General features: G+C 40.5%; 1 protein-coding gene across 8 annotated transcripts in view; it reads right to left on the minus strand.

Moving 5' to 3' along the window:
• PPFIA2 (PTPRF interacting protein alpha 2) overlaps nucleotides 1-13,607 on the minus strand; it is a 266,490-nt gene that overhangs the window by 27,534 nt on the left and 225,349 nt on the right. For 7 of the 8 annotated variants that reach the window (XM_081926581.1, XM_081926575.1, XM_081926578.1 and 4 more), the window contains 2 exons: nucleotides 11,026-11,180; nucleotides 6,415-6,508 (listed from right to left, as the gene is read on the minus strand). In XM_081926581.1, the coding sequence (XP_081782707.1) occupies nucleotides 6,415-6,508; nucleotides 11,026-11,180 (249 nt within the window). The remainder of the gene's footprint in view (nucleotides 1-6,414; nucleotides 6,509-11,025; nucleotides 11,181-13,607) is intronic. The other variant, XM_081926574.1, reaches the window with a different exon arrangement.

The following is a 13,607-nucleotide window of genomic DNA, read 5'->3' on the forward strand; positions in this document are numbered from 1 at the left end:
CTGCCTTTACAGATGTATAAACTGAGGCTAAGTAGTTGTACATGTTTATATATTGGGACAGAATTAATCCCCCGCCCCATGAAACAACTAGTGTACAATTTGTAACAATGCATTTGCTAAAGACTGATTGATGGGTTATTTTCTACTTTCAAATCTAAGGCCAGGTCTGAAGGTCACACCTACTGTGTTAACAGCATGCATTTATAGCACATCCCCCCAACGAACAAAGAATCCTGAAAGCTGTAGTTTACCCACCAAAAAATAACAATTCATTGCACCCTTAACAAACGACAGTTCCCAAGATTCAGGGGGAAGGGCTGCATGCTTTCAATATGCTTTCAGTGTCTAGTGCATATGGAAATATTATTAGGAACTGAGCTGTAATGTTGTTTGCTCCTAACAAGTCTTGTGTATGTTGTTTGCTCCTGTGCAATCTTAAGCGATCTGCCGATATATATTTTTTTCTGTTGTCAACCATGTCCCCTTTTAAAAAAACCTATGTCAAGCAGAGTTTGCCATGAAATGGAAAACAAAACTTTCATTGCCATGCCTGCCCTTTCTGAACATGGACATCTGCTTGGGTCAAGCCAACTCTCTCCCCTTGTGTCAGAACTTTGACTGAAAACACAGAGGAAAAGAACACTGGGATTGTCTTCACAAGAATGGGCACCCTGCAAACTGCCCTGGAGGACCTACATCCAATAGCCTGGAGGACCAATAACTTGCACCCAAGCTGTGTCCCATGTGAACTGAATGTAATGTTTACACATATCACATGAGTAGGACAATGTGCCAATCTATCACGGAATTTCTGAGCTGGAAAACAGGAGACAAACACTCACGGCATGATACATACTGCAAACAAGACACGACAACTTTACATACCACAAGACAGGTGTAATCAGTCACAAAGGTTTCTGAAAGCAGCAACACTATAACTGCCAACCCAATGCTTAATATTTTATCCAACTAAATAAAACTAATATATATATATATAATGCATGTTATCAGCATTAAGTAGATATCTAAAACTGAACCAGATTGCAAAAGCACCTAAATTAAGCACAATTATGATTTATTAAAGTCTGTATGTTATTCAGAAACTAATACTGCATTATATAATATTGCCAGTTTTAAGAATGTTTGTCTCTAAAAAGAGGAGCCGCAGGATCAGAAATGAATCTAAACAATCATATAAACAATACACCTGCCATCTCCAAGAAAGGTAATTTGAGGCATTATAATTTTTCTTTCCCCTTCCATTCCATTGCATAAGAAAATTTAAAATAAAATGTCTGTTTAAACTTATTTAGGAAATCAACTCAAAGAAATTCCAGTTGTAAAATGAAAGAGCAGGGTTAACTAATGAGCAATTGCTATGGCTGAAAGGAGGAAACAAGCACTTTAAGGGCTCCCCCTATATACGAACTGCCTAGTTATGGACCAATTCAAAAATGCCACCAGAGAATAGGAAGAAACTAATTAAGGTGGCAGAAGCTGAAAAGTGGAAGTCACTTTTTAAAAAGGGGACTAAGAGAAAAATTAATGGGAACATTAGCCCTGGGATGCCTCAAAAGCACTTTGCTGGGCTGGGCTGCAATTGCATTTTAACAGTTTAAAGAAAGAGAGCCACAAATCAAAAGTGTAGAAAAGCAAGAGAAGGATGGCTAAAAACACCAGAATACATTAGCGACAGTCTCATTTAGATTATTCAGGAAAAAGCTGAGAGAACAAATGGCGTCCATTTCAGATGAAATGGCTAGTGTGGAAGAAAGCTTGGTAATGGGATAGTCCTGTAAGAGCTTCAGTGTTTTGCCCCTAGAGTGATGCAGGACTGAATTCTTCCAGCACTTATTTTCAGTGCTTTTAAAATTATGGTTTTGGTGCTTTTAAAATTTTACCTTTATACAGTAAGGAAGTTTGTACACACAGAGAGACTTCCCCCCCACACTCACTATTCTCCATCCAAACAAGCAAAAGATATTAAGAGTTCCAAAGACATATTCCAGCCAGGCAAAAAAAACTCAGGGTGTTAAAGGTAAAGGACCCCTGGATAATTAAGTCCAGTCAAAGGCAACTGTGAGGTGTGGTGCTCATCTCGCTTCAGGCTGAGGGAGCCGGCATTTGTCCACAGGCAGCTTTCCAGGTCATGTGTCCAGCATGCCTAAACCACTTCTGGTGCAACAGAACACCGTGAGGGAAGTCAGAGTGCACGGAAACGCCATTTACCTTCCCGCCACAGCGGTACCTATTTATCTACTTGCACTGGTGTGCTTTCAAATTGCTAGGTTGGCAGGAGCTGGAACAGAGCAATGGGAGTTCACCCCATAGTGGGGATTCAAACCGCTGACCTTCCGATCGGCAAACCCAAGAGGCTCTGTGGTTTAGACTACAGCGCCACCCGCTCCCAACTCAGGCCAGTGGGGTGTGTGGCCTGAGGAGAGTTCTGAGGGCAAAACACAGAGGCCTGGAGAACCTAATTCAGCTTCCTAGGCCTAAGGTTCCTCAGCACTGCTTGATGATGGGAAATCCAATGATACAGGAGACCAGAAGTCATCCACATCTTGTAATATATGGATTTCGGGACACTTTTAAATGAATGAATGAAAGAACACCAAGCTTCAGAGCATGAGCAACTAGTGGCTGCACTGGCCAAGGTGCTAATTATCAGCCTCAGCTCTACCTTACAGAGTTATTGTGAGGATAAAACAGAGCAAGGGGAGAACCAGGTAGGCTGCTCTGAAAGGTGGGGTCTAAGTGCAGTCAAGAGAGTGCTCTTGTGCTCAGTTCCTGCTTGCGGGTCTCCCACAGGCATCTTGTTGACCATTGTGAGAACAGGATGCTGGACGAGATGGGCCGTTGGTCTGATCCACAAGGCTCCTCTCAAGTTCTTATGTAAGACCATCTTCATTGACTTTCCAAACCCACACAAAGAGCAGAGAGACTGATTCCCCCTATCAAACCAGCACTGATTACTTCATCCCACTAAGTGGGTGCTTTTGCAGAAAAGTAGATCTTCATAGTGCCTCCTGCACCAGTAGATTTCCCATGGGTTGGTATGTGCATCATCCCGCAACTGGATAAAAGCACCAAACAGTCTGTCATCCCCTTCTCTGCCTCCTAAATGACCTTTTCCTAATCCAAGGTGTGGCTGAATGGCAGTACAGAGCTGTCACATCCTCTCTCTGTAGCTCATGATACTCCTTGCAGCAGCAAGAAGCACTTTGGGAGATACTCCAATAAGATTCTCCATCTGGGAGCATAATACGGTTGGTTGACTTGCCTGTGTCCTTACACCCAGCTTGGAGCCATATGCTGTGCCGTTTGAAAAGAAGCAGCAAGAATTAAGGAGAACTTGTGCATTCACATCCCCTTGGATACTGAGCAAAGGCAAACAAAGCTGTCAGTTCTCCCCCCTCAAATTATCGCACTGTGCTACTGGTGATAATAAGGTAGCACCAAATTCAGGTGCAAAGGCATCCTTGCCAGAGGCTGAAATGCTGCAAGTGACAAATTTGGTAAGCGGCAGAAGGAATTTGTCAGTGTCAGTGTGGTGATTTTGTCAGTGACTCGAGGGAAGAGGTAGTTGCATTATATAGAGGACTCTGATAATTTGTGGGGTGGCTTATCCTTAAGAATTGCTGAGAAGAGAGAAAACCAGGCTTCTTTCAGCCCTGGTCACAGCTTATACCCACTGCAGTTTAGAGTTCTTGATGGCTTTTTAATTAACAGTGTTCATCACAATGCGCTAGTAATGCATTGGAATATGTTCAACCAATACCAAGGAGGATGGGAATGGGGCAGGGATGATAGTGTAAAAGTTCAAACACAGTTGAATCTAACCTTGTGGCTTTCCAAAGTCTGAAATCTATGGAGTTATGAAAAACAGACAGCATATATACTTCATTCTTTCTGAAACTAGTTAGGCAGGGAACATATTCCCAGCCCTGCTGAGCTAATATTAACGCACTTTGTTGAGACAGGTGGTATGGGACAAGAAAGCAAAGGAAAGTGGAGTCTTATTTGAAACACACAGAAAAAGTTTTTCAATTCTGGATATGGGCCAATTGCACCCCAAACTAACATGCAATTTAAATGCTCCAAATTTAGATGATTATTGGGGATGCTTGCCGATATATCTAGAAAGAGTATAGCATTTGTATATGATAACTAAACATCCCTTCAAATTACATCATTATCCAAATTACATCATCATCCAAACGAAACTAACAGTTTGTAGGATTTTAACAGTATATTTTTACATTGTAAAATCATAATTAAGCTTTCACCTTGCATCTGTAAAACTTATTTTACAAACATGCACAGCCAACGGTAGTACCGTAATTGAAGATGTGACTTAGATGGGTACGGTTTCAATGTGAGCAATATATATATATTCCACATTTTAAATTATTTGCTTTTGATTGCATTTTTTTTTTACAAATTAAGCCCATGGAGACCTCAGTGAGTTAGCATATGAATACTATAGATGTATTAGCTTTATGAACCATGAAACCACTGAAATGGTAAACATGTTCACATTTCAATAGCTGCTACACATGAATTTGTCCGAGACACTGTATTAAGTTATAATGATATGCTTCAGCGTGCCCCGCGCTCCGTGCAGCAGGCTGCTATCCGCAGCCTAGGGAGCCCTGTGGAAACTCCCGCAGGGCTCCTGAGGCTGCGGGTGTCTGCCCGAAGCGCGGGGCACTCTGCTTCAGCACGCTCCGAGCTCCGTGCAGCAGGCTGCTATCCGCAGCCTAGGGAGCCCTGTGGGAACTCCCGTGGGCTCCCCAGGCTTGCTGATAGCTTCCTGAAGCCTGGAGAGCGAGAGGAGTCGGTGCACACTGACCCCTCTCGCTCTCCACGCTTCAGCGAAAGCCTGCATTCGCCCCATAGGACGCACACAGATTTCCCCTTCATTTTTGGAGGGGGAAAAGTGCGTCCTATAGGGCAAAAAATACAGTAAGTCAGTCTATTGTCCAGAGATTATGTTTCTACAAACGGCATGAACCTAGAATCTTTCTATGTGATCTGTACCCTGAAAAAATACAAGAGTAGCTCCTGCATATGAGCCTGTGCATCCATGCCAACACATATGTAAATCTTACTGAATTCCAGGGGCTTTCTACTAGGCATCTGGGGTAAGGATTTCAAGTGTTAGTCATTACAAATATTTAGGAATGGGAAGCCAGAAATAAAATTTAAAAATACTAGAGAAGTTATTCCTGAGATCCTCTGTAATGATTTTATACCGTTCATAGTCAGAAACCTCGTATCTGATATTTTCTTCTAAATCTAATGGCTAGCTTGGCAGCATGATACAAATCCCAGTCTGGTTCTCTGCTTCTTCTATACAGTCATAGCTCAGATAAGAAATCAGGTAAGGATTCTAGTAAATAGTATGGAAAAAATAAAACTCTGATGGAACAATTCTGTTGGTTGCAGCTTTGGATTGCTGAATCAGGATTTTCATAGGGTGAACAATCAGGTTGAACAATAAACAGTGAACGGTGAAAATATATTTTCTCGCAGTCAGACATGGCATAGAAAACATGGTTAATATGCACACTACAAACAAAGAGTCAAATGTTGGAACACACCTCTGGAGAAACTGACAATATTAAGCAGGAAAGATTTGAGGAAAGGATCAGCAGAAGTAAGTTGAGTGAGAAAACAGAAGTAAGTTGAGTGAGAAAACAGAAGTAAGTTGAGTGAGAAAACAGAAGTAAGTTGAGTGAGAAAACAGAAGTAAGTTGAGTGAGAAGCAACAGCAAAACTTCAAAACACTGCTTCAAAACACTGAATAGTCTTATTCCCCCTATAAGTTTTTCCCCTCTTTGTTTTTTTTTAAATAATCTGTTTCCAAACGGAGCATAGCAGGTATTGAGAAGCAGTAGTAATTACAGTTTATCAAAGCCTATGTGTCCTGAATCATAGCAGCTGCTGAATTTAACTTCCAAGTAAATGCAGTGGGTGAAAGCATATAATTATCCTATAATTCATATACACAAAACTCTAGGTTGCCCCCCTCCTAAGGAGAAAATAGAGTCAAAGGAGAACATTTGCATTTTATAATAGGCTGCTCATAAATACAAACAGCCTTTCCTCTTGACCTTCTTTACTGAAATCCACATAGAGAAATGGACACAATCCTTTAGGTTGTTTTTTTTTAAAGCTTCTTTAAGTGCCAATAAAACTTGTTTTATTTTTGCAAGCTATTGCACTATTTTGATAAATTATATGTTTGTAAATTGTACTGAGTGTTGCTAATCAAATATATTTAAATAGAAAACAAATACCTACTGGATATTCCAAGCAGGTGCAATCCATGCTGAGCATAAGTAAAGGATCAAGGAAATGCACTACAGATGGATGACAGGATAAAAGGAGCATAAATAAGCAACCTACTTTTTCTTTAGTCTTCGGTCTTTCTCTGCCTGAGTTCCCAGTTTGCCTAATCCCAGAGATTCCTGTGCTGCAGCTTCTGTTTCCATGTAACCTCCTGTGTCAAAACAGCAAATAGATTTTCTCCATTGACATTCTTTTCAAGTGGCTCTATTAGTTTAGCATTTGGTCTGTGAAATTCTAAAGTCTGTTTTCTGGGGTGGAAAGCAAAGCAAGATACCCAAATCCAGAAGCTACCTCCTCACTATCCACTGGGACATATAAGAACTAGCAACAAGGAAATCGTTTGTAGGATGGTCTCAACACCTTAGAAAAAGAAGCAGCAAAAGCCACAGGTGCCTCAACAGCAGATTATTAAACCACAGTCACTAAAGGTCTTGTTCAGGGTTTCCTGTGAGGTATGGGAAATGTTTGCTGGCTGCAGAACTGTTCAATATGGAGGCGAGTCATATTATGTACTGATGACTGCATAGCACTACAGGATAAAAACAGAGTCCTGTAGGAAACTGTAGTTTCCTAATGCTTTGGAGAAAGTATGAAATTAGCTTGGTTTTCCCCGAGAGCTGCCTCTTAACAGAATGAAAACAGAAAATGGGCTGTAGCCAGAAGTTATGGGAGTGGAATATATGTATGGGCCTCTTAAAAGTGTCGTCTAGGGGCACTACATCCTACCAAAACCTTTCTTGAGGACTCCTCAGCTGCCAAGAGGCTTCATTTTTTATTTAATGCATTTATTAGATGCCCAGTAGATTTATTAGATGCCCAGTAGATCTCTCTTGGTATCACACAAAAAGGGGAAAGAATATGTACAGAAAACAAAGTCACAAAAGTCAACAGCAACAAAATAAATAAATAAAAAACAGCATGGGAAAGAATTATAAAATGGAGTTAAAACCATACCAAGCAGTAAAATACAGCCTTAAAATACCAATAAATATTGGTTGGGTAGGGTGTGGTAGTAAGGAGCTGGGACCAGGAAAGTCCCTTTGCATGAGTGGCCTTCTAACCTCCTTACTTATGAATACAACCAATAGTTTTAAAGGTGGTTGAAAATTGGTTGGGTTTGTTGTTTTTTTAGAGATATCAGTTCCCATTAAGCCTTTCTTCTGCTTGCTGTTGCCTCTAGTCATGCAGGTTTTGCAGGTTTTCGGAACAAGACAAAATTGGCTGCTTAATGGAGACAGGAGTAAGATGATTATACACATCCCTCTTTCAGACACCTTCGAGTTTGGAGACACACACAAACACACAGAGCATGCCACCAGCAATATAGACTGTTTGCACAGACAGATGAAAGATGTACATGCAGGATCACTGCCTAAGATATAGTATATCAGAGTCAGTAAATCTCCACTCGTTCAGCTCTACCATCATCTGACCAAGCACAATTAGGACATGCATTCTGTTATGGATCATATTTAAGCAACTGTGAGCTTGAAACATTGGCATGAGCTATAGTGTACCATTGTGCTATTTTAAATTAAAAGCAATACCACAAGGTAACTGGGTGGTTACACAAGTCGTATTCTTAAACATTTTCACATGTTTTCTCCATCTCCAATTAGATGGGGGTGGAGGGACCCTGTTGTTGCCAACCAATGTGATACATTATTTGACTTTAAGAAAAGACATCACAGATCCAACAATAGAGAACACAAACAAAAGTTGATGTTTCAAAAGCATGCTGGAAGACTGCAGAGAGAGTCAATGAGACGACAAAAGGAGAGCAAGTTCAAAGGATAAAGAAGGGAAAAGAGAGAGAGAAAGAGTTCCCTACTCTCAATCTTAAATATGTATCGTTGAGTCAGGGTTTTTTGGTCGAAGAATTAGAAAACAACAACACTAAACTAGATCTCTTTAGCACATTAGGTGACTTGATCCTGGCTAATCCTCAGAAGTGGAAAGCTATGGAAACCAAGACTACAGAAAGGACCACCATGGTATTCTGAAAGAAAATCTTTGATAATGATCATGGACCAGAGAAGATGCAGCACGGTTGAATCAACTTTTCTCATTCAAAAAGAAAAGAAAAAAGAAGTCCTATTGTGACACAGGACAAAAAGAAACCAAATGACGTTATTTCCAACGTTATAATTGCTGCCATATACAAGAGCACAAATCCCTATCAAAAGGCATTAGACTAGAGGTTGATCTAGACCAGCAAGTACTGTAGATGCCTCCAGAAAGAAGGACTTGAAGGCAATGGCTCTCTTCCATTGTTTTTCTTCGGCAACCAGTATTCAGTAGTATATCAACAATGAATATGGAGGTTCTAGATACCTAGAGTTCGCCTTCTTACGAAGTACTTCATGTTTGAGCACAAAATACAGGTTATACAAGTTATGAAGGATCGTTGTGAGCATCAGTTGTGGGCTTTCCATTCTAAAAACATGCAAATGGAAAGCCAAAATTTTTCCTGCCATTGCTCTCACACTTTTTTTAAAAAAGGGGAAGAGGTATTCTGCAGAATATACAGTGGACGCTCGGGTTGCAAACGTGATCTGTGCGGGAGGCATGTTCGCAACCCGCAGCATCTGCAACCCACAGCGGTGCATCTGCACACACGTGGGTTGCAATTCGGTGCGTCTGCACATGCGGAAAGCATGATTTAGTGCTTCTGCACATGTGTGACCGCCGAAACCCGGAAGTAACCCATTCTGGTACTTCAGGGTTTTGGCGGTCCGCAACCCAAAAGAATGCAACCTAAAGTGTCTGTAACCCAAGGTATGACTGTATTTTATAATATTGGTTGCATATTTTACTTTGGAACGTACTACTGTTTTGGTTGAACTAAGGTGGAAATGAAAACCCCTGTTTGTTACAAACATTTGGCAGTGATTTACTTCAAGTACTTCTTCAGAACTATGAATGGATTTTCATCCAATTATGCAGTTATGATGTTGTGGTGGGTTACTGTCAGGGGGAGGGGGTAGCACACCGGGCAACTAATATTGCCCCCAGGACAGCTTTTACAGGTTGACATCTCTATTCTGTTCTAAAGAGCGTAATAGATATGAATGCATTTATTTTATCTTGATCCCTGGGGCCTTCAACTTAGTAAAGAAGAAGAAGAAGATAATCAGACGTAATAGTATTTAGTATGCCAATAGTATTTAGTACGCCAATATCAATAAAATGGATCTTGATTAATTTAACTGAGAATGAATAAGCCATGGAACAGATATTAAGCTTTTAGTCTGTGCAGATGGGAACATCTAGCTTGTGTCAAAGGGCTCATCATTAAATTGATTGTGAAATATATTGAATGTACCATATTAAAAAAAAAATCACCTCATTTCCCCCCATGCTAGATGAAAAGACGGTCTAAACTAGAATGTTACTAATAATGAGAAAAGTGACCATTCTGCACTAAGCTAATTATCAACCTATTTATTTTTTTGTTTATATACACTATATTTCAGAATGTACAATATTTTACATGAAAAGTAAAAATATGGGAGTTAGGCAGGCTGTACTCACTATTTGCTTGCCCAGGTAAACTGGGGCTGCTCACTAAATATCCTAAATATTTAGGTTAAATGCTGGTTTCCTTGCTCCTTCTTGTCAATAGGGATGTGGAAACTGAGAAGTGGAAGTTTCCAGTTTTATTTGAATGAAATGATTCAGGATAAAGCTTACCTAAAGTGTTGCCTCTGAATAACGTCAATGGACAAAGATATGAAGGTATTAAATATGAACTATAAGACACTGTGGAAATTCTTCACATTCTAACAGGATCCATAATCGCCAATATGTTCTGGCCATCTGTTTCAAATGACAGTTACCTAAATCTTTGTTTTGTTTTTAAAAATGGCAACTTAGCAAAGCCACTAAAAGTTGTAGTTTTATTAAAATGAATAGAATTACAACTATTAGTCACTTTACTAAGTCAGCAGCAGCTGGATTGGGGCCAGAATTGCCTGCCACTCCCCTTCTGCTGCTGTGAATGGCTGGCTACAAATGTGCTAGTGGCTCTGCAAACTACTGTGGCGTCGACAGGCAGTCAGCATAGCTCTGCCAGTGTATGAATACTTTTGTGTCTTATACTCTATCTGAGTATAAGATCAAAACAGATAGGAGCCTTGTGCTATGAAGACTGGAAAAGAATCCAGGAGGGGATTCATGGCAAGCAAACGAAGGCTAAAAGCAAATACATTCATATTAGGAGCAAAAGCATGGGAACCAATGCTACTTTGAGTTTTCTGCTAGCCAAGTCTTCTGTCAGGTTGGATGCTAAACAAAACTGAAAAAGGACAGTGATGGTGGTTGTGGAAAGGGGCCTTTTAGCCAAGTCAACAGATTCATATGTTTGCTGTCAAGGTTTTTTAAACTGTGTAAGTGTTAGCCAAGTCACACTTTTGTAATTCCATAAAGGCAGCAGAAGTAAGTAAAGGAATCTCATCCTATCCCCCCTGCTCATTTAGAAAAACACAGTGAATGATGTGACAGTCAATACTAGTTATGGTATAACAGAATTAAGTGGAAAAGATCCCACAAGTTTAGAAGAGAAATGAATGTTTGGAAAAGCAAAATGAAACTGAAAAAGAAGCCAAAACCATTTAAAAAAAAATACTGAAAAACAGCGACCCGAGCCTGGTACAACTAATTCCTTACTGAGCTGTCCAAGTCGAGCCTTCTCTTTTTTACCGAACAAACGTCCTATTGAAGACTTGATTCCTTTCTTCTTGGGAGCTTTGTGTAGGGAATCCTGGCTGCTACTGACACTGCCAAGACCAATGCTTTCTGGCTCCAAGGATGCAGGCAAGCTACTATAAAATACACACAAAAGATAGATAATACATTATTGCCCTTATGAGGTCCTGTGCCCATCCCCTCCTAAGCAGCTGTGCAAACAAATTATCTGGAATCTAATAAGAGTGTCTTCATAATTGGAAACATTAATCAGGTTCTGATGGCTTCTTTCCTGCATCATAATAATATTTAGAACAGCACAACGGCTAATTTTCATGTCTCACTAATGCTGATCAAGATGATTCAATCTAACAAAAAGTGACAGAAAGGAGGTATAATTCATCAAAGCCCTATTAATATATTTTTTGGCTGGAAAGTTCAGAGAAATATGTGTTGGAAGAACCAAACAAATCTGAGTTGTGACAACATTGTTTTCAACCAAAAATGGGATTTTTAAAAATCTTACCTGAGAAATTTCTATTCTGAGCAGGAACAGGGTGAAAACCTAGTGAAAGGTATTTTCCTCCTACTAGGCATGGATGCAGAGCAGTATTTCTGAGCGTATCCAGAGAATGATTCCTATAAGTTTCAAAAAGCAACCAACAGCCAGGCACTGACTAGAATTGGTGGTGGTGATAGGCTTCTGGGAAAGATTCCCTGCTCTATAGCTAGGCTTGTATCTGCTGCAGGTAAGAGATCTAATCTCTCTTCAGGTGTTTTGATGTCATGCATTGTTATCATGCAAAGGGGTAGGGCTATAGGGAGGGGCATGTTAGCCTTGCCATTTTCGTACATGGCATCAGAGCACCTGAAGAGCGCTCTCGTGTATGAACTCTGGCTTGTAAGAGAGCTCTCAACTGTGTGAAGGTGAGCTAAGACTTGTATTTTGACTTTTGCTCATTTGCTGCTGAATAGAGGTATGGCTGGTGATACAGAAAGTCTGGAATAGCATAAATGTAAATTGGATTTCAAGATTTTGTATCATTAGTCCTGCCATTGCATTGCATTCTGATTCAGAAGCAGAGATATTGCTTGATCCTAGGGTCTTGGGAAACTAGGTCTTGGGGAAATGATGATTCCAGGATCTCTGCCTAGATATAGTCAGCAAAACTGTTACAGCTTCCAATTCCAGAGATTTCCCCGCAAATGATCCGTCTTCTTGCTCCACACCATAAGAACAAAGACACGATTCTTACAAGGGCATTTTGCATCATAGTAATAAAAGCCTTTAGAAGTGTACTCAACCTACTCTGGGAACCCTTCAAATTCCTATATGGAATTCCTTTCATGGAACTTTCCACGAAAAAGAGAGAGAGATTGCAAATTATGTAATGTCACCAAGCTCAGATTCCTAGCATAAAAACACATACAAGTGATTTTATCAGAGTAACAAACTATGCAGAAGTGGAATGCTATGTCCTACTTGCTGGTGATTTAAACATTAGCGATGTGTGAGGGGGCAGATCAGCAGTGGCACCAGGATGCAGACTATGAATGGGGTGAAGTGGTGGCTAGGCTGGGAGCTCCGAGTTGGTGGTGGCGGCCTCACAGGTGCGCCTGCACCTGCATGATGCTGATATCACCAACCCAGAGTTCCCTTGACCTCACTACCTCATCTGTGTTCCAGTGGCCACCTGGAGGGCACTGCTGGACTTGAAGTGACTCTTATTCCATGGGACGCAATATTACCAAGGCTTAGCAAATACCCACTCCGCATATTCCGAACAATGTTATAGAAAAACTACATATAGGAGGAAGAGCTCAATGGGGAAAAAAGTTGGTTGTCCTGATTGAAATTGTCAAGAATTTTGCAATATGGGGTTCAAAGGGTTAGTAGTGGTGTTGCAGTCCTTCACTGGTCTCCTTGCACAGGTCAGCCAAGATTCAAGTTATTGGTTCTATTTCTGTACACAAATATCAAACCCCATCACTGAATCCAATATGGATTTTTCATTTTAATCATTGTTGTGGGTGTTGCCTTCTCCTTAGTTCACTTATAGAGAGCCAACAGCAAGGCAGTAACAGCAACCACAAAAATATACCATTTTGCTCCAGATCAATTACTTAAAGTATGAGAGGGTAGACTTCAGGCTTGTGTGGTCTGTCTTGATTTTCACTAGAACCCTGACATCTACAACTGGAGCCTGGAGCCAAACAACATACCCTTAGAATTATAGCATTCTGAACCCAGGAGCTTATTTTGAGGAGCTCAATGTCCTTCTACACCAAAATCCACTTTTGGTTATCCACAGCTTTCTTCATTTCAGCAATGTAATACAGGGCAGGGGTGATCTTGTATCCACCATCTTTAAGCAACTGGAAGTCAGAATCCTTGCTCATCTACCACAAATTACCAAAAGATCTACCAGTAGATCTAGATCTGACTTCTGCTCACGTTTGATCTAAAGGGGCTACAAAATGGGACACCAGACATCCAAATCAGACTGGAATTCAAGGAGTCAAGTTGTAAGAGTTAATTCCCACCTCGGTGATGATGTATAAAT

Source organism: Podarcis melisellensis (genome assembly GCF_964234715.1).
Source record: "Podarcis melisellensis genome assembly, chromosome: 10".
NCBI classification, from domain to species: domain Eukaryota; kingdom Metazoa; phylum Chordata; class Lepidosauria; order Squamata; family Lacertidae; genus Podarcis; species Podarcis melisellensis.